Here is a 21,952-nt window from a genome sequence, read left to right as displayed (position 1 = left end):
CAACAGGATACTCCTGTTCATTTGTGAGCTCTAGACAAGCTGGGGCGCATCTTAGAGTCCTTTAACATGCTGGTGGATCTTGCTGTTTCTTAAAAGGAGCAGCTAAGGGATAGGGAATGCTTGTCCTGGATACCTTGAATTGGAGTCAGACATGATCTGGAAACTCCCAGGCTAGAAACCCAGTAAGAAGGAAAATTTGAGAGCTGGGTTTAGCTCAAGGTAAGAAGTCCCTGTCAACAAGGTTGATCTGTGATAAAATGGCTGTTTTCAAAGGAAGTGAGTTTCTGGTTACTGAAGGCTTTCAACTATGGCCATTTGGTGAAAGGATGCCATAAGGGAGACTCGAGCGACTGGAAGGGGGCCTTTTCTAGTCCCTGGAATGGATGATTCAAACAGGCAAAGATGCTCTGGTGGGCCCCCGGCACTTACCTCTGCTCCTGCAGACACAGAGACGTTCATGCGTTCAACATCTGCTATGGCCAGGCGCTGTGCTTGGTGAACACAGAAGCGCATTGTACTAATCTGTACATCAGAGCCAGAACAAAAAGGCCTCAGAGAGAGTTGTTATAGTGTAACACCAGTGATTCAGTGTTATAAACCTCAGTCATGGGGAAACAATGGACTCATTAAGTTCCTTCATTAAGGGGACTCATTAAGTGTCAGGCAACACCTTTCCTTCTCTGCATGATGGAGAACCAGGATGTCAGCATTTAAGTCTGTTAGTTGTCACAGTTTCACCACCTGCTGGCTCTTGGGGGATGGGACCGGGGACCAAGAGAGACGAAGATAAGAAATGAGCAAAGCAGTATAGGAAAAAAAGTTCTGGGATGACTACTCCAGTTTCCTCTTCTGCCTCTACACTGACACCTTCAGAGGTAATTATTCAATTTGGGTATACCACGGAGTGGGCTTTTTACGGTAAGACCTTCAAACAGGCTGATGGACCTACCCTGGGCCATGCACAGAGTTAGACACAGGGGAGCCCCCAAACAGGGAAGACGCCATCGCTGCCCTTGAGATGCCCGTGAGGGCGCTCCTAGCCCCAGAGGTTAGCTTAGGACTTAGGGCTTTAATGAAGAAATACAGCGCGCCAAGGGCAGCTTCTCCGGCTCACTGCCCCGGGCCCGGCGGGGTTCCTCCGAGAGCTTCCCTCGAGCTGCGGTGAAAATGTCACAGCAGCACCACCGCCACGCAAGCTTAACCCCAGACAGTCCTGACCTGGAGTCCCCCCGCCTTGCGTGGGCTGGGGGGCCGCGGGGGCGCAGACAGAAGACGCACGAGCACAGGGGCGCGCTCCCCGCCTCCGCAGCACCCGCCTCCCCACGAACCCTCGCGGGTCCCGGCGCGTGCGCGGGGCTGGGGCCGAGGCCTGCGCGCGGCCGGGGCGCCTGCACTGCGCGCGCGCCGACCCCGCGTGGGGCCCGGCTCGGCGCGCGCGGAGGCGGCAGGCGGGAGGGGCCGGCCGAGGTCGGGCAGCGGCGCGGCGGGAGGCAGCGCGGCGGGACAGCGGAGACCGGCGGAGGAGCGCGCCTCTCGGCCTTGCCTCCGTGACTCCGCGTTCGCGGCCGGCCGCCCAGACAGGACCGCAGGAGCAGGTGGGGCGGGAGCGCGCAGGGGCTCCGGGCCGGCTGGGCGGGGGCGCGGTGGCCGAGGGGCGGTTGGCGGCTCTGGGAGGGCGGCGCGGAGGCCCCGGGAGCCCCGCGGCCGCGTCCTGTGGTGCAGGTGTCGCGGGCGCCCGCAGGCCTCCTTGGGGCGGCGCCGGGGGCGGGGGCGACGCGGCCCACCTTCGGGGAGGTGGGTGCTTTAACTTTCGGATGAGGTGCGGCGCGGGGTCTTGGTTGCGCACCCCCTTGGTTGCTCACCCCCTACCCCCTTTCCGCCGCAGCCCCGGCCGCCCGGGCGCCCTGGGAGCGCCACCCGCGCGCCGAGGTGCTGCGTGCGCCGCGCCGCCCTCCGTCTATTTCCTGCGGCGGGCCTCCTCCTGGCTCTCGGGCCTCCCCCGGCTTCGTAGATTGTTGGAGAAACCTGTGCCAGGGGGAATGCGACGCGAAACCCAGTGACTTTGCTTCCGGTCTTTGGCCGTCCCGAGATTCCTTAATTCTAAGTCGTGGGAATGGGGAAGGGAAGTTGGGGGGAGCCCTGGCACGGAGACCTGCTCTACACAGAGACCGGGTTGAGACCTCATCCTTGTAGAGTAGATTGATGGGTTTATAATGTCAGCTTTCTTTTAGATGTCAGGTGATTCGTTCATGCAGAGACTCAAGAGGCAGTTTGGATTTAAACTGAGACAATGTTTTGATATGTATCAGAGGATGATATTCTCCTGGGATAATAACTTACTCTATGTTCCCAGCTCGGCTGTGGTTCATATTGTAGCAATATCATAGTATCAATCGGTGCATTTGAAATATTTGAGTCAGGAAACACTCTCCTCCTTGGAAACATCCCCCAAATACTTGTACTTCATTTTCACATTGACATTTGTGAATCTTCTGCAAAATTTGGAGTAGGTCGTCTAGAAGACAGGATATCAGGCGGTGCGGGACATATAGCAACGATGGACGAAAAGCAGGGCATTAAAAATGGCAGAAGTTTAGCTTTCTGCGTTTCTGTTATGCAGAACGCATCTTACTTTGCTAACATTAATATGCATTTTTATTGCCTTCGTTTGATAATGGACTACCAGGGCTGTAAGATCAGATTTGGAAACGTAATGAAAATTTTTATTTCGATTGTATAGAAGATTTAGCAAGTGGCATAGTATTTGTAATGTTTATTTCAGATATTTCAGATTTACCAGATACAGTTCCCACCAGCAGGGCCTTTTAAAAAAGTGATATTTATATGGTGTCTTTTATTGTTTATAACACCTCTAATTTTGAAACGTGTACTAGTGATGTTTATGTTATAGAATCAGCTCTGTTTAAACCTACACATATCTGGTTACTTTTAGGCTTACTGTTCCCTTGTTAATTATGTATAATCAGTTGCGCTGCTGTTGGCTCGTTTTGTTTGTTAACCTTTATTTGTTTCTTGCTGTTTATTATTTTCTTATCTGGAGTTTGAGCAGCACTGCTTTGCTTCAGTGATATTTAGTAGAACTTTCTTCAAGGAGGGAAATGTTTCTGCCCTGTTTCAATGGGGTAGGCACTAGCCACTTGTGGCTTTTAAGTACTCGTACGAGGCTAGAGCAATGGAAGAACTGATTTTTTAATTTAAATAGCCACATGTGTCTAGAAGCTACCTACTTGGATACCGCAGCTATAAATTTTTAGTCCTTCAGGAAGCTTCCACTGGCCTTCTTGAATCCAGCACTTGTTACAACTATATAGTACTTACAGCTTTCTTATAGGAATCCTGTACTAGGCCCTAATCTGTGTGAGGATAGGGGCATAGCTATTTTCTTTCCCTTTGCTTCAGCCTAGAACTTAGAAATTCTGAGTAAATGTTTGTTGAGTGACTAAATGAACTTCTTGAGGGCAGGTGTCTTTTATAATCTCTCTAGAGCCCAGTGTCAGCTAAGTATTAAATACCGTAAATACCTGTTTAGTGATTGAACAGATGCATGTATGTAAAAAATAAATGGGTAACTGGAGATTCTACATAAATCATTTTTATCATCTTTTATTAAAGTATAATTAACAGTGTTTTATAGATATGTATATATATGTGTGTGTGTTTATATATATGTGTGTGTGTGTGACTCAACATTCGGTATATGATTCATTGCTTATCGTGGTAAGTATATTCTTCATATTCTTTATCCTTTTCACTCACCTCCCACCCAGCTCCCCTCTAGCAATCACTGGTTTGTTCCCTGTATTTAAGAGTTTTTCCTTCCTTCCTTCCTTTCTTCTTTTTGCTCCCACCTCCCTGAACCTTTTTCCCTTTTTTGTTCCTTTGTTTTGTTTCTTATATTCCACATTTGAATGAACTCATATGGTATTTATCTTTCTCTGACTTATTTCACTTAACATTATGCCCTCTAGGCCCATCCATATTGTTGTAAATGGCAAGATCTCATTCGTTTTTTATGACCAATATCACACACACACACACACACACACACACAAATACACACACACACACATATTCATCCATTCATCTATGGATGGACCCTTGGGTTGTTTCTGCATCTTGGCTATTGTACATAATGCTGCAATAAACACAGGGTGCATATATTTTTTTGAATTAGCATTTTCATTTTCTTTGATTAAATACCAAGTAGTGGAATCACTAGGTCATGTAGTAATTCTATTTTTTATTTTTTCTATTTTTAATTTTTAAAGGATACTTAGAGATATGGTTTAAATGCTTATTTCAGTTATAGTACTTTCCTGGGAGTCTAGTGAATATAAAGACTCATGGCGAGATACAATATGAGTTTGAACTGAAAGGCCTCATGATTCCAACTTGTGTGGACACAGCTTAGATACCGTGTTCATTGAATAGCTCAGAGATGCTGCCTTTGAACCATATTCTAGATAAAACCAAGAGAGTCTCTTGACCTCAGTGAGGTTCCTTAGTGAGGCCTACTAGCCCCGAACCACTCTGAAGAAATTACTGGGCATCTCCACTCACCCCCATTCTGTATTAGGGAATGGGCCAGGAATCCTTGGAAAATGAGCTCCTAGAGCCATGTTACAAGTTGCATTTACTCAGAGCCGGTTTGGGGGTAATGGTGTAGGATGAGATTCCTGTTTGAATCAGTTTGGAGAATTGGATTCTGGTTTGACTAAGTTTGATCCAGATCCCAAGTGTCCTAGATCTTCAGATCCAGAGACTGCTTGCAGAAAGGGTTCTAAAACTTGACCAAGGTTTTTAGAGATGTGCAGTTTTCTTAAGTGGGCAAAAGGTAGAATGTTGAGTTTTTCATAAAGGAAAGGAAATGGGACTAGGGAAAAATGCAAGGCAGACACAAAGTCCAAAGAATGTTCCGTACATTGATCAGGTGATATTGTAGTTTCTCTGGGCTTAAAGTACCTAACATATAAAATGATGACATTTATTACATCTTGTTCAATGAGTCATCTTTCCACCCTGAATCAAGGATTTGAGTAATAAATAGGTAAGACACTAGTCTAGCTCCTGTGGCAAGTTGTAGTTGTATAAGATACAGTTCTTTAAGGATCTCCCGGGATCTCTAGCCTGCAGGGAAATGACAGGTGATCTCAGGATCTCGTTCAAAAAACATTTTTGGATGAGAATCTCTACCCTTTGAAAGGGAGGTTTTTAAAGGTGGCTTCCTCTTAATCAATTCAGAAACATAGCCACTTAATCACTTGGCTGGAGAATTGGGAGTATAAAAAAACATACCTGAATTCCAAAGTGTGATTGCAGTCAGATTAATCTTCCTAAAACACACTTTGAATCAGGACACTCTCCCTTTAAAAAATCAGGGGTTTCCAGTGCTTGTGGAATTAAGTGGTTTGGTCTTCGATCAGGCATATAAAATACTCCCAACTATAGTCCTAAAAACCATTACACCCTTCCTGTTTAACGGTGTGCCTAGACTGCCCGAGCTCCAGCCCACAGTTTCTTCAGTGTGCTCGTCTTTGAAATTTCTGCCCTGGTGTCTGCCCACTCATCTTTCAAGACCCACCTGGGGAGATGTTTTCTTCATTAGACCATTTCTAATTGTCAGGGGCCCCGATGGCAATTGTTCATTGCCCTTATGTTAAAGAATGTATCCCATTCTCATTGTCCGTGGTTATTTTATTCATCCTAGTAAATGGTAAGCTACCGAGCAAGCATGGGCTCTCTGTTCCTCATGTCTGTATTCTCTGAAATATCTAGAACAGTGTGGTGCTTTGTTCATAGTGGTTCCTTAATAGTTACTGAGCTTTGTTTCTGTCCCTTGACTTTTTCTTATTTTTATTTACTTACTTATTTTTGGTGCCAAAGAGGTAAGTTTTATTAAAGCACAGGGACAGGGCCCATGGGGAGAAGAGCTGCCTCTGTTCCTTGACTTCAAAGGAAGCTTCATATGCTGTTTAGAACTTTTTGCCCAAATTTACTGCCAAGGAAGTAGAGGCCGAAACTTAGAAATCCCAAGTTACTTTTAGCACTGAGAAGCTGTAATATTGAAGAAGGGCCATCTTCGGGGTGTGTGTTACTTTTTGGAATTGAAGTATTTGAGGAAGATCACCTTGCTGTGTGGTACCAGTTCCTTATTGTTTCTCTGTTTATGCGGCAGAGTTACCATCAAAATGATTCAAAGTATTGGGTGGCAAGTAACTTTAGCATGCAAGAGAACTTGAGTTCCTTTAACATAGTTAACACTGGGTTAGGTCCTTTAATACAGAATCCACACATCCATAAAAACATGTACTTCATGAGAAAAAGAAATCACTGTACTCTTGACCAGTTCCTGCTACTCTCAGAAAACATATGAGTCAAGTTGGCAAGGAATCAGTTGGCTCAGACAGGTGGCTGTTCTTTGGCACAGCGTGGTGATGGTGGAGTAAAGATGGTTACGTTAGATAGAGGACTGGCGTATGGAGTATAATTGAACACACGTTGGGTAATATGTGGCACGTCATTAGCTGGTAGAGTAAGCTAGCAGTTAACTATCTTGATTTATTCTTTCTACTAAGATGGTTGAAAAATCATTTTTATTTAGTTTTTGAAATATGGTTTTTGCTTATATTTAAAACATATACAGATTCACAATACTTCAGACTTTAAAGATTTGGTACAGAAGAAAACTGGATGCTTTTTTGCCTTTCTAGTTCAAGTTTACATTTTCTCTGCCATTTCCAAATGAGCTAGGCTGCAACAGCGGTCCCCTTTAGAGCACATTGATTCTAAGCTCTCATGCTCCTTGGGAAGAAGGTAATATAAGTAATGTGTTTACAAAGCATGGCCTTCCAGCTCCTGCTGGGGTAGACTGAAGAGGTCTTGTACATTGGTAAGAAGTGAACAATACCAGTAAGCTCTTAGGTCCGTATTTGTCTAAGCGATGTAATTCATTTCAGTGAAGTTTTCTGGGATTTCAGAAAACAATGAGAACATTCTAAAGTAGATGATTTTCATGTGGTGAGCATACGACAAGAGCTATTACTGGATGATAGGTAATATAACCTGTGTCAGACCCTGTGTCAGATAGAGATATATCTACAAGGGATATTATGTCCCTAATTACTGCGAGTAAAGAGAACTTCACCCATTTAGATTAACTCAGCATTTAAAAAAAATTTTCACCTATTATTGGGTAATGCATAGCTTTTTATTACTGCCGGGCTTTGTCTAAAAAGATTACATGTCTATAAGAGAGGTAGGAAGCAACATATATTCAGCAGTTTGCTAGAAGGAAGTTTTGTTTTTCCCCTTCCTCTCTAAAAGAGATTCTTTTTTTTTTTTCTTTTAAAGATTTTATTTATTTATTTATTTGTCAGAGAGAGAGAGGGGGAGGAGCACAAGCAGGCAGAGAGAGAAGCAGGCTCCCCGCTGAGCAAGGCGCCCGGTGTGGGACTTGATCGCAGGACGCTGGGATCACAACCTAAGCTGAAGGCAGTGACCCAACCAACTGAGCCACCCAGGTGTCCCTCTGAAAGAGATTCTTGAAGGTTGAAGTGTACGGTGTCAGTAGGTTGGGATGCTTGGCTGGCTCAGTCGGGGGCACATGTGACAGTTGCTCTCAGGGTTCTAAGCTCGAGTCCCATGCTAGGTGTAGAGATTACTTTAAAACATAAAATCTTAAAAAAATATCAGTAGGTTATATATTAAAAGAAAGTATGCTTTTATTGTGATTGAAGTCAATCATTTTAAGCTGCATATAAATGTAATAGGTTGACTTTTTTCTCTCTCTCATTAAAGGTGGCTTTCTAGAAGATGACCATAGAGGACCTTCCAGATTTTCCAGTAGAAGGAAATTCTTTGATCGGAAGATACCCGTTTTTATTTCCAGGTTCTGAGACACCAGTTGTTTTTTCCATTTCTGCAGCACCAATGCCTTCGGACTGCGGTACGTTGAGTAGCTGTGTGTATTTCCTACAGCCTGGAGACTTGACATCTGTCTAATGCCCTTTTTGTATTCATAATCTTTCCTGAAATCCTTTGCCATGGTTTTCATAAAATTGCTAGTTTTCCTTTTTCAAAAATACAATTGTTTATTGCTTTTTTCTGCCTCTTAAGCTAAATGCTTTATTTTGCTGTCAGCATTTTTATTATGCAAAAATGTTCATTTTAAGCACCATGATAGATTTAGAGGATCTTATTTTAGAATGCAGTGGTGCTAGACATCTTGCATTCTTTTGCTATTGATGTATTTATTTTGGTTAAATATACTGACTTGCTTAAAAAACCATGTATTAAGACACAGCAAAATATTATGAGCTAGCCATCTCTAAGGGCCCTCCTGTGTCTGAAATGCTAGGATCTAATTTACCAAATAATCACTGCTGAAATGATCCAAATTTGGGGGACGATGTAACAAATTGTGTGTTTCAGTACATAAGCAAGCATAATTTGGATCCTGTCTCACTTGTCTTCCATTGTAATTATAATGTATACACAAATATGGTAAAACTACAAAAAAAAAAGAAAAGCCATGTACTTAGGAGGAGAGTATGAGACCTTTCCTTGGAATGTGGAGTAAGATTGGTTTGTATTTAAATCAGTTCACTTAAATCTCCTTTGTAAAATATAAATTTATAGCTATTCTAGCTTTTATCTATTTAGGCTTATTTCCCCAGAACTATATTTTATCAGATCATAGATAAAGGAATAAAAGAAAACCAGGAGATAAATTTAAAGGATTTGTTACATTTCTCGTATAGTTAGAATTTTTCAAGTAAAGTATTGGGTCATCATTTCAAATTGTTTTGGAGGCAGAGATCATGCATTTTCTATTTATTATTATTATTTTCTGTTCAGAAATACAATTTTTAAATGTTAGTAGATTTAAAATTATTAGTTGGGGAATTTATCTCTTTAGTCATATCTACTCTAATAATTACTCACCTCTAAGTTCAGGTTCTAAAGCAGCTTGCTGTGCAATCATCAAAAGCATTGCATAAAACTTGTGCCTTGACCCTGGGAGTTATTTGCAGCTTTTATAACACATGGACTGGGTTTATTTTCGGATATAACAAAATCAATTATGCAGGAAAAACCTTTACTAAAGCACTTTGTGCCTTACTTATGGCACTTACTTCGTTCTATCCTGAGTCACAATTGTCTTATTTCCTTTCCTAGGTTTTGGGATGGAGTAGCAATCATGCTTTGTTTTTGTTTACCTTCATAGGACTAACTAGTGATTTGTTGATTAGTTGCTCAGTCTGTGTTTGTTGAATAAATACATTAAATGTAAGGCGATAATGGCCATTGGCCCCTTTGTAAACTGAAATTAAACATTGCCTATATGCTTAGAATTATACATTCTTGGAATCTGAATGGACCTGTAGGTCAACTTTCCCTACTCATAACTTCTTAGTATAGAGGTTCTATTTTCAGGATCTCTGATGAATAACCACTCAGCCACTTGGATAACTTCAGTAGTGGGGAACTAATGAAACAGTCCATTTCATGGTTAAAAAGTTTTAGTTGTGATAAAGTTGTTTTTATATATAGACTCAAAATATGTCTTCTTGAAACTTTGGCCAATTGATGCTTGTTTTTGATATGTGGAACATACTTCTTTATATGAGAGCATTCAAATGTTTGGAGGTAATTTGAATATTTTTATTTAGCCTGTCGTTCCTTAGGCTCCATGTTTCTGGTTCCTTCATCAGTCCCTCAGTGTCAGGATTTCTAGACCCTTTTCATTCTAGTCGTCTCCTTCTTGGTACAGTGTAGTCAGTGTTCCCTTGTAAAGGGGCATCCTGAATTGTATTTATTATTTATTGAGGGCCCATTATATGCCAGGTACTGTCCTAGATGCTGGGGATAGCACAGTGACTGAGGCAGACATTTTAGTGGGGAAAGACAATAAACAAATTAATAAAAAAATAAATATTATAATGAATTTTGTGGAGAACAGAAGCAGGGTGCTGTGAGGGGGATAATGATTCAGAGTGTCTGTTGCAGATGGGGTGGTTGTCTGGAGTCAGAAGAAGCTGGTCACAAGAAGAGCCTGGAAAGAAGTATTCCAGGCAGAAGAGTAGGATGTTAAGGCACAGGGGGGAAGAAACTTTGGTATATCCTAAGAATTAATGGAAGACCATGGTGGCTGAGAAGCATAGTGGCTGAGGGGCAGAATGACAGGAGAAGAGATGGAGAGGAAGGCAGGGGGCAGATCATGCAGGATTATTGAGGCCTTGGTAAGGAATTTGTATTTTATCCTGAGTGTGATGAGAGCCATTGAATGTGAGACTGATAATGAGATTAAAACAAGAAATAAAGAAAAACCAACTGCACAAACCACAGGTTAGACATGCAGGTCAGTGTTGATTCTCCAGGTGGTTACCCTGCAAGGCTATATGAAGAGTTTTGGAATCCAGATTACACAGAATGCATATCACGTATGTTATAAACCCCATGACACATTGTTACTGTTTTTCCTTAAAGAGTGAGTTACCTCTTAAAGGGATTTAAGTAATGGTAACATATCTTATTTGCCCATTTAGTTATGTTTTCTAGTGTTCTTTATTCTATTGTGCAGATCTAGATTTCCTGGATATTCCATTTTCCTTCTCTCTGAAGGGCTTCATTGAACATCTCATGTGGTGCAGATCTGCTGGTGAGGAACGCCTGCAGCTTTTAGATGTCTAGGAACATCTTTATGTTACCTTTTTTTTTCAGAAATAGGTTTGCTGAGTATAGAATTCTAGGTTAATAGTTTTTTCTTTCAGTGCTTAAAGATGTTGCTCCATTGTCTTTTTACTTGCATTGTTTCTGATAGGAAATCTGCTGTAATTTTTATTTTTCTGAATGTAATGACTTTTTGTGTGTGTGTGTGTCCCCTGGCTGCTTTTGAGATTTTCTCTTTATCTCTGGTGTTGAGCGATTTTACTATGATGTGTCTTGGTGTGATTTTCTTTATGTGCTTCTGTGTGGGGCCTGTGAAGCTTCTCAGACCTGTTGGTTTCAGTTTTCATCAAGTTTGGGAGATCATCATATCTTCAAATATTTTTTTCTGCCCCATGACCCTTTCAGACAATCCAGTTTACATGAACATTAAACCACTAGAAGTTGTCCCACAACTCACTGATGCTTTTCTTCGTATTTAAAAAAATTCTTTTTGTGTTTTATTTTGAATAGTTTCTGTTACTATGTCTTCAAGTTCATTCATCTTTTCGTCTGTCATGTGTGATCAGCTGATCTCATCCAGTGCAGTTTTCATCACAGCTGTTGTTCTCCTCTCTCAAGTGCGATTTGGGTCTTTTTCATGTCATCCATGTCTCCACTTAAACTTTGAACATTTGGAATACAGTTATAATGGCTGTTGTAATGTTCGTTTCTGTTAATTGTAGTTTTGTTTCAACTCTAGGTCTGTTTCAGTTGATTATCCCTGATTATGGTTCATGTTTTCCCCTTTTTTTTACAAGCCTGGCAATCTGTGATTGGATGCCAGAGATTGTGAATTTACCTGTTGGGTGCTGGATATTTTTCTATTCCTGTAAGTGTTCTTGAATTTTGTTGTGGGATGCAGTTAAGTTCCTTGGAAATAGTTTGGCCCTTTCAGGTCTTGTTATGATTTGTTAGGTGGTTCTGGAGTAGTGCTAATCTGTGGCCAATTATTCCTCAGTATTCAGGATTCTACCCAGTGCCCTGTGAATTTTTTTTCTAGTCTTTTTTGTGGGTAGAGGCACTATTTTATTTTTCTTTTCTTTCATTTACTTATTTTAAATTTAAATTCAATTTAATTAACATATAATGTATTATTAGTTTAAGAGGTAGAATTTAGTGATTCATCACTTGTGTATAACACCCATTGTTCATTCCATCTGGTGCCCTCCTTAAAGCCCATAAGCCAGTAACTCCATCCTCCCGCTCATCTTCCCTCCAGCAACACTCAGTTTGTTTCCTATAGTTAAGAGTCTCTCTTATGGTTTATTTCCCTCTCTGTTTTTGTCTTATTTTTCCTTCCCTTCCCCTGTGTTCATCTGTTTTGTTTCTTAAATTCCACATATGAGTGAAATCATATGATATTTTTCTTTCTCTGACTGACTTAAGCCACTTAACATGATGCCCTCTAGTTCCATCCATGTCGTTGCAAATGGCAAGATTTCATTCTTTTTGATGGCTGAGTAATATTCCGGTGTGTGTGTGTGTGTGTGTGTGTGTGTGTGTGTGTACATGCGCCATATCGTCTTTATCCATTCATCTGAACAGGTACTGTTTTATGCCCTTTATGAGCACTGGGCTCTAATCTTTTTAATCTGTTGGGATGGTTCTTTCAAGTTTTCCTCACAAGCATATATTAAACACTCTGTAAGACCTTTCATAGATCTTTGGGGTTCTCTTGCTGTGTATCTCTCTCCTCTCTGATATTCTTTTCTGTGAATTCTAGCTCTCTATTCTGTGGATTTCCTTGGGTCTCAGTGTTGTCTCTGTAACTCAGAGAGTCTTCTGTGCTTCTCTTGGTTTCCCCTCTCTCTGCATTGGGACCTGGAAACTCTCAAGGCAGATAGTTGGGGAAATTGTAAGACACACCTTATTTGTATCCTGTCTCTTATGATCACTGTCTTCCATTGCTTTGATGTCCAGTGTCCTTGAAATCTGCATTTTATCTATTTCCTTTGTTTGTTTGTTTTTTGATGTTTCAGGTGGCAGAGTAAATCTAGTCCTAATGACTAGATTTGATTAGAGTTGAAATTATATCCATCCTGACATAAAGTGGGACAGTTCCCAAAATTAACATTGTAACAACATCCCTACCTGATTCCTATCTAAGTTTATGTTTGGAAAACTCTGCTACTGATGAACCATAGAGTAATTCTGTATCTCCTCTCACAAATAAATCCTGGTGAGATATTGATTAGAGTTGAAATTATTTTAAATAATTGTTCTTGGTAAAATTGGCAGCTTTAGATATTTTTTAGTTCCATAACATGATGTGTCTCACTCACTGAAGTCAACTTTCCTCTTCCAGTTTTCTATAAAGAAGTCTCACACATTCATTGGCATGTCTGCTACTTCCATTGATACTGTGTATGGGATGCTTTTTCCATTGTTTTTCCTTTTTTAAAAAATAGGAAATCATGTAAAAATGCACAAAATATAGTAGCAAACATATAAGCCACGTATATCTATCATCAGAAAGGATAAATATTACCACTTTTGTAATTTTTTCCTTTAGCTCTTTTATTTTTTAGTTACAAGAAAGCCTTAAAGTTGAAATTGCCTCTATTTTCTTTTGGTTCTATTCCCCTTGCTCTCCAGAGGCAACCAATATCATATATATAGTATGAATATTCCAGACCATGTTATTAGATGTTTATTACATAAATGGGTATACTTAAGTGATATGTAGTATTGTTCTGTGTATTTGTAGTTTTATGTAAATGATAGAAACTGCATATTATTCTGCAGCTTAATTTATCAATCTGTATGTTTTTTGAAACCTAGCCTTATCAACTCATGATTTAGATATCTAATTCATTTCTTTAGTTGTTAAAAAGCAAAAAATAGAGTATAACAATTCTATCCATTCCTTTAAGGAGAGATGTTTCAGCCCAGCTTTTTTGCCATTATACTTGATGCTAGAATAAAAATTCTTGAACGTGTCTCCTGTGGACACATTCCGAAGAGTCTCTAGGTATATATTTAGAAACTTCTCCCCTATCAATGCCCAATGCTTAGAAAAGGGACTGATCCATAAATATTTATTGAATAATCAGTTAGATACCCCGACCCCCACCCCATCTAGTCAGCTGCTATTATAAGAAATTTACCCAAAACTGTGTTCAAGAAACCATGCAAGGTTCTTCTCTCTATTGGATACCTGTTCTTTTCTAAGTCTTCCTTTCTGTACCTAGAGGGCCATTCTGTTGTCAAATATTTTAGATAGTATGTCACTTTAGTTTTCGCTTTTCTGATTCTCTCTAGCAGACCGCAGCTCTCCCTTCATATGCACACTTGGTTTTGTGCTTTTCCACTCACCTTTTAGTTACCCTGATTCTAAAGTATGAATTATGTGTATATAGTATGATTTTGGAAAATATATACAAATGCAAAGAGCATTAAAAAAACCAACATGAATCCTGCTACTCATGTATGTTATTAAAAGCTGACTTCAATAGTGAATTCTCTTACAGAGTCAGCACAATATAGACTTTGGATACAGATCTGGTTTTCTACCCCCAGATGTGCCAATTACTAGCTGTGTGACTTGGAGCAAGTATGATTTAGTCTGAGCTTTGGTTTCTTTACCTGCAAAGTGAGAATAATAGTACTTCCCAGGTAGGGTGCTTGTGAGGATGTGTAGGGTGTCTGGTAAGTTGTAAGTACTCAGCGAATGTTGGTTCTCTCATGCTTTCCTCCCTTAGATACTTCTGGTTTTTTAGACTCCCTGCCTGTTCCCCCCACCTTTTTTTTTTTTTTTTTTTTTTTTTTTTGGTTTGTTTGAGATAGTAGAATCTGATTTTCTTCCAGTCTCTTCTTTAACCATAGGCTGACCAAAGTTTTCTGTGAATCTTAGAAAAGTTTTAAGACGTATTTCAATCATGTTCAATTTTGCTAGTATTCCATGTTTTTACTAATACACATCCCCAAATCACCCCGTCACTCTGGCCCAGGGTTTCACTTCTGCATCACCAGCTGTCGGTCCCTTGTCAGTTGGCATCACGGTTATCACGCGTCTTCAGGGGGTAGAGGGTAATGCCTGTCTCTTATAGAAAAATTAAGTAAACACAGAGAAGTAAAAAGAATTTATATAAAATTGCACGCCAGTTGATATTTTGGCATTTCCCCCTTTTCTGTGTGTTTTAATTATAGATGTGAGTCTACTGTTCATGCCATATTTATGTTGTGAAAGCTGAAAATATTGATAAAATCTGACAGATTTTCTGTGCCTTAGAAGTAGTTGTTGGAAAGTTCAAGGTCTGAGACTGGTGCGCTCACATTTTTTGTTCTGTCTCTAATAAAATGTGGTATGGTGCCCAGAAATCTCTTTCCCACAACAATTCAGGAATGCTGCATATTTTTTGGCTCTTTTGACTTTGGTTCTGAAAATTGCTTAATGTAAACCTACTTTTTCTTACATCTAAAAATATCTGTATCAAAAAATAAAAAAATAAAAAAATAAAAATATCTTCATCATTTAAGCCCTAATCTTATTTTTATTATTTTCAATATATTTATTTGGCACTTTTAATAAGTTTAATTTACACCTTTTTTTTTTTTTATTTCAAACAGAGTTTTCTTTCTTTGATCCTAATGATACATCATGCCAGGAAATTCTCTTTGATCCCAAAACTTCTGTATCAGAATTATTTGCCATTTTAAGACAGTGGGTTCCTCAGGTCCAACAAAACATTGACATTATTGGCAATGAGGTAAGGAATTCTTCCATTTTACATTTTGTATTGTTAGGATTTTTAATTGTATAGATGCTCCCAACCTTCTCCCCGAGCAGACCCCACCATCTGAATGGAAAGGTGATGGTAAATGAAAAATCTTTTAAAAATTCTGATGTTTGTTCTTTGTATCTCTAGGCTTTGCATGGGGCAGTTGAGTTAGTATTGTTCCTTCTTTCTATTGTTCCCTCATGCTCCTCACTTGCTTATGCCTAAAGTTCTGATGTTAGAGATTCTGATGTTAGAGACTCATACATAACATACTTCCTTTCTTTGTACACCTTTATTCTGTAGACTTTAAAAAATACATTTCATGAGGAGATTTGATTACCAACATGTTTTATCTATACTTTTGGGTGGTCTGGTAAAGATGTAGGCTTCAATATAGTTTTCAAAAATGTTTGATTTTTTGAAGGAAGCAAGAAAGAATAATTGGGTTTTTTGACCTGCATATTGTCATGTAAGAAGAGAGAGCTTACATATTTTTTCAAATACCATTACACCCATTAGAATGAAAATTTTGCTTATCCCTTGAGAGGCTAAGGGACATACTTAGAGTGCCAGATTACCTGGAAATGGTCTTTAAGATTTTCCTTCAGTCTAGTGACAAATTATTTTCATTATTGCTATTGGATGTAGACTTTAAAATTTATCCTTAAGAGAAGCCAGTTCTAGCTACTCATTTTATTGAGAACTAATTCTGATAGGATGGATTAACTTAATTCCCAGTGTGGGTTTGAAATCAGTGTTCAGTCATCATGTTGTCACATCTTCTTGGTTTCCTCAGATTCTTAAGAGAGGCTGCAACGTGAATGACAGAGATGGACTGACGGATATGACTCTCTTACATTACACTTGCAAATCTGGAGCTCACGGTATCGGTAAGTGTGTGGTGAATCAGCTAGTGGCTTAAGACATCTGTATTTGTGTTTGTATAAGCTGTGTTATGCCACCAGAGTCCCTGGGAGGGCACCTAGCTGATGATAATAACGTCCCCTGAACAGGCAAGCATACAGTTGGGTCCTCCCCAAAACTGTGTTCCCTTCCCCCTCTTTTCTCAGGGGTGGGAGTCTTTCTAGTCTCCTGACACCTCCCAGCTTTTCTAGAACAGGCTGCATAGCTGCATTCTCAGTAGGTGAGAGTTACTGGTAGCACTCTCGAATGTTCCTGAGAGTTTACAGCAAGGTTAGATAATCCAAGCTGTTTTCCAAGCATCCCAGTCCTCACAGACCCCAGTTTTCAGGCCTAAGGAGTATTCCTGTATACCTAACATATGCATGTTTTCCCAGATTGGTGTTCTGTGCTTCACCAATGTATAAATCTGCCTCTGTTACTTAACTATGTATTGTGAGTATCTCTCCCTGTTTCAGTAGTCCAATAAATGCTTCTTAAGAAGCTGTTAACAGTGAAGGACTTTTTTTTTCTTACAATCCATCATGGACTGATTTTTGTAAAACAAAAACAAAAACAAATGAAATTATAATAAGAAAAATCAAATAAAGACTTAAAATACAAGCCTAATTGTTTTTCAGATGGCATAATATTACATTTTAATTCATATATTCTGAAGAAATTATTGCATTGGGAAAAAGAAAAGGGTTATCCAAAGGACAGAGAAATGACAGTTTGGGACTGGTAGTGGTGCACAGAGCATGCTGAGTAGCACTGGTCTGGGCATTGCTTTTATTGGCTTTATAGTATCCTAGTATGCGAATCACTTATGATTTAACCAATTTCATATTATTGTACTTTTAGAATTTTATTTTAGAACAAAATAGTCTATTTATTTATAAAGTAGTTTAGTTTCAAAATTTTATTCCAAATACAAAGTACTGTGATGAACATCTTTACAACTGAGTGTTTATCCCTATTTCTGAGTATGATTTTTTTTAGAAAAAATTCCTTGTAAGTGAAATTTTTGAGGTGTGTATGTTGATTCAGTATGCTATTTGCTCTGGCTTTTCAAATAAGGTAGTAGCTAGCTATCCATTGAAACTTCCGGTTGTACTGGAGAAAAATAATATAGAAAACTTTCTTTAGGTGATGTTGATACAGCTGTAAAATTTGCAACTCAACTTATTGATCTGGGAGCAGATGTTAGTTTACGGAGTCGCTGGACAAATATGAATGCTTTGCACTATGCTGCTTATTTTGATGTCCCTGAGCTTATAAAAGTGATATTGAAGACATCTAAACCAAAAGGCAAGTACTGTAAGCTCACCAACCATTTGATGTTCTTAGTTGACACTTTATTAGTGGCATAAAAATTAAAATTCAAAGAGATTTCTGCTTCTAATCCATCTTGTTCCATATGAACATTTTTTCTCAGGAATAGTTTAATATCTTTACTAAAGATTAATTGCTGTTGTTAAACAAAAGGTTTAGTATAAAGAGTTACAAAGTAAGACAGTGTTCTCTGGGTTTTTATATCTCTGCAAATTCCCCATATAACATGGATTTTATGAAGTGTAATTGAATCTCTGTGCTATATAATTCTTTTGTCTTGAGTAGCCAGAAATAGAACAACAAAGCTTTCAGTCCTAAGCATCGAAATCATAAAATGTGTTTTAGATGGCATTTGGTTCTGAAATTCTCTGATTAAAGAAGGATACAAATTCAGGTTTCCACCCCTCTTCCTATTTTGATGGTAATATCCTGAAATTGAGTATCAGACAGTCTCTATTACAGTGCTGGTGTTTTGACTTTCTCTCTGGTCCTCTCAGTGGGTCAGTTTTCTATTGAGAAAAATATGAGAGCAAATGCAGTAGTATTACTCTAAGTTAAAGCTGAGTGGTATACCGTGTTATCCATATTCATAGAAGACTTGTTTTAGTAACAATTCAGTAGGTAAATTTCCCAGAATGTTTGTTTCTCACTCTGCTTTGTATAGTCTTCCATTTTATCTGTAACTTTTACCTTCTAATTTTTGACTGATGTTAGGAAGAAAGCCTCTTTTGATTTTACAGTGTCTTTAATAACTCAAGAAGGTTTGTCCTGAGCATGTTTTAGTTGTTTGCAATTGTAGGTAGTTCATGTGGGGCGGTGTGGTTTAGATTAAAATAGAATCAGTAGAACCAGATATATTAAACCCTTGTTATCAAAAATATGCAAAATGGGACTCCCAAATCTGGAAGATTTCTTGTATCTAAGAATATCATCTTATATGCTATTGATTTATTGAAAGTTATTAAAATGTCCTTAGAATTGCAAGATTCTTTTTTCCTACCATGAAGTCCAAATTCATTTGTTGAATACAGTATTACAAATGAATATGATTTAAGAGGATTTGTACATTTAATTAGTCTTTAACTTATTCCCGATTTGAAAATTCTGCATTGTTTTACCTACTACATTTTATGTGAAGGGCCAGGTAGGAAATACTGTCAGCTTCGTGGGCCAGTGCAGCTACTTGATTTTGCAGTTACATCAGGAAGCTAGCCATAGAGAATATATAAATACATATTTGTGGCTATGTTCCAATAAAACGCTGTTTATAAAAGTGGATGGTGAGTTGTGTTTGCCTATGGGCTGGTTCCTGACCTACACCTTACTACCTCATTGTAGCTGTCACAACATATATGCAAGAGGCTCATGAGAGACTGTGTTAAGATCGTTACGTTTACAAACATGAATTATTGCCATTTATTTATTTTAAATATAATTTATAGAGTTTAGTTTGTGATAGCTGGAAAATCTATGATAATACCAGCCCATGTTATAGTGAAATTTTATTGTACTGAGAAAATTTTGGTTAACTAGATTGTAATATGAAGATTTGGTTCCATTGTGAAATGGTGCTTCTAGTGGGTGGGGTTGAGTTCTCCCTCCCCACCCCAACCAGAAAAAAAAAAACAATTCCACCTGTCTCCTTTTATATTATCATAGCTAAATTTAAATTTTTAGTTAATATACTTGGCGATGTTTAATTGCAGATGTAGATGCCACTTGCAGTGACTTTAATTTTGGAACAGCTCTGCATATCGCTGCTTATAACTTGTGCGCAAGTACTGTGAGATGCTTGTTGGAGCTTGGAGCAAATCCAGCATTTAGGGTAAGAGGTTAAATTAAAAGTGAAAAATATTTAAAGAGTTAAAATGTCTAACATTATCTTCCAGTAAAGAGTTGATCTGGATGTTGTTATGGAACTCATACGAGTAAAGAATTTATGTTTCTGTGCTGCGTAGAAAGAGCAATGGAACTTTATCTCCAATAAATATAAGGCATAGCAGTGAATTTCAGTCCCCTTATCCTGATAAGTTCTATAAAATTTCCTTTCATTCAGTGAGGTAAAATGTTCCGTAAATTGTCATCATCTTTGAGTTTGTTTTTATTTAGTTTTTTGGTATATTTATAAAGAATTAATTATCAAATTAAAATGCATATGTTATAGTGAAAGCTTTATATTAAATCATATTTTAATTCTTTTAGAAAGAAATTTTATTCCAGAAAATTTTTGAAAATGCACATTTAGGAGTATAGTAAACCTTTAAAAATTAAAGGAAAAGTGAATTTTTTCATGGTAATCATGTAAATTAGTAAATTTACGAAGTTAACACACAGGATGAATTTCATAATCTTCAAGCCTTCTGGTACTTCGTTGTCTTTACAGAGTGGCTGTCACTGTTCTTTTCCTCAATATGAATAGCAGTGACTTCCTCTGGCAGGCATTTTTAACTGGGTCTGGGCCATCCTTTGAAGGGAAGGGTGGGGGCAGGGTTTGAAAAAGCCTCTCCCTCCCCACCTTGTCCTCTTCTCTCTGCTTTCTAGCTTCCCGTCTCCTCCTGGCTTCTTCCTGCCGCTGTTCCTTCGGTTTTACCCCCATCATTAGTTAATTAACCCTTCTTCCCTCTATCTTGACCCCACTCCCCCTCTCGCCTTCCCTGTTATTTCTTGGGCACGGGGAGAATACAATAAATAAAAGTCTTTGTCCCCAAAGAGAATACAGTCTAGAGGGGAGGATGGACAAGTAGTTTTGCTGTTGTGCATTGACATTCCGTGGGTTGCGATGTGGGGGTGGGCACAGATGAGGGGCATCTCGCTAAGTCTTTCTGGCAAAGGTGACATTGGGCACCTAAACACAGTTGGAGGAGGGAGGTCTGAAAAGCCTTTTAGACAGAGGAGACTAGCATTCACCAAGGCTAGGAGCTGATCCCCCAATTTGGCTGGAATGTGAAGGTGATATGTTTTTATTTTTCCTAGTATTACTGTTGACAGAACCTCCTTAGTGGAGAGACTATTTTGAATCTAATAAAAAGCAGTGAGGCATGTCATTGAGGTAAATGTCCAATTCAAGCCAGAAACAATAATAAATTATTGTATTTTGATGGTTAATACTTAACAACAAAAGAAAAGCAGCCAACATGTGCGTCAGCAGTAGCCCTTGGCTCATACTCTGGTACCCACAATTTTAGAAGAAATTGGAATTCTGTAACTAATCATGAGCAAGCCTTCTTATGTTAGCATGACATCATCATTTTTAAAATTTTATTATAATTTTTTTTTAAAGATTTTATTTATTTATTTGACAGAGAGAGATCACAAGTAGGCAGAGAGGCAGGCAGAGAGAGAGAGGGGGGAAGCTGCTGAGCAGAGAGCCTGATGCGGGACTTGATCCCAGCACCCCGAGATCATGACCCGAGCCGAAGGCAGCGGCTTAACCCATTGAGCCACCCAGGCGCCCCAAATTTTATTATAATTTTTTTAACGGAAATTTTAGTTGCCAAATTTTATCAGAATTAACATAAGTGTGTGACTTACTCTAGAAAGGTGAGGACTTAAAAACCTAAAGTAAAATAGTCTTTGTCAGTATAGCTTACAACTCATCAGTACAAGGTTTTAAAAAAACTCCTCCCTCCTTTTTATCAAGAGCACATGTAATTGCTATACATACCTTTATTATATTTTGTATATTTTCTTTGAAATCTGAAATTCTTTAAAACAGCCCCATCACCATCCCAGAAATCTGATGACGTGTCTCCCCGCCATGCTTTTACTTAGGACCAAGCTGACCTGAATTTTAAAACAAAAACTGTGAGGCACTCACAAACTAAGTGTGTTCTAAAAGCCTCATTCTTTCATCCATATGGATCATTTGAAGGTCGTTGTCAGCAGAGAAGATAAGGAAAAGAAGTTTCTCAGCACAGGAAATCTCAGTTAATCACATTAAAAGAAGATTATAGTCTGGAAACTCTCCCGTAACTCGTAATTTTTTTTTTTTTTTTTTTTTTTTGTTGAGGAACATAAAGAGAGATTCCGTGTTTGAGGGAAGGATAGCCCTAAGTAGGAGGAGGGCTGAGTGTAGCCGGTCCCAGACATGGCTTCCGATGTCCCATCTGCCAGGAATCCAATAAATGACTTGGAAGACGTCATTAACTTTCCTTGCTGAATTTCTCTAATTGGCAAACTAGAAATGATAGTCATATTTTACTTGTTCAGTTGGTTATTGTAGCTTCTACTACAATAAATACTCTCGGCATGGATTTTTAATCTGT

The 21,952-nt window shown here is 39.0% G+C and overlaps 1 protein-coding gene across 4 annotated transcripts in view; it reads left to right on the top strand.

The window, feature by feature from the left end:
- CLIP4 (CAP-Gly domain containing linker protein family member 4) overlaps nucleotides 1-21,952 on the top strand; it is a 92,758-nt gene that overhangs the window by 16,596 nt on the left and 54,210 nt on the right. For 3 of the 4 annotated variants that reach the window (XM_004777467.3, XM_045073883.1, XM_004777465.3), the window contains exons 2-6: nucleotides 7,819-7,966; nucleotides 15,301-15,440; nucleotides 16,249-16,342; nucleotides 17,502-17,663; nucleotides 19,394-19,512. In XM_004777467.3, the coding sequence (XP_004777524.1) occupies nucleotides 7,834-7,966; nucleotides 15,301-15,440; nucleotides 16,249-16,342; nucleotides 17,502-17,663; nucleotides 19,394-19,512 (648 nt within the window). In that variant the 5' untranslated portion in view covers nucleotides 7,819-7,833. Of the gene's footprint in view, nucleotides 1-1,443; nucleotides 1,596-7,818; nucleotides 7,967-15,300; nucleotides 15,441-16,248; nucleotides 16,343-17,501; nucleotides 17,664-19,393; nucleotides 19,513-21,952 lie in introns of those variants that run through there. The other variant, XM_045073884.1, reaches the window with a different exon arrangement.

The sequence above is a fragment of the Mustela putorius genome, unplaced genomic scaffold (genome assembly GCF_011764305.1).
Source record: "Mustela putorius furo isolate JIRA1106 unplaced genomic scaffold, ASM1176430v1.1 tig00537293_pilon_pilon_pilon, whole genome shotgun sequence".
In the NCBI taxonomy this organism is placed as follows: Eukaryota; Metazoa; Chordata; class Mammalia; order Carnivora; family Mustelidae; genus Mustela; species Mustela putorius.
This window is presented reverse-complemented; position numbering and strand designations above follow the sequence as displayed.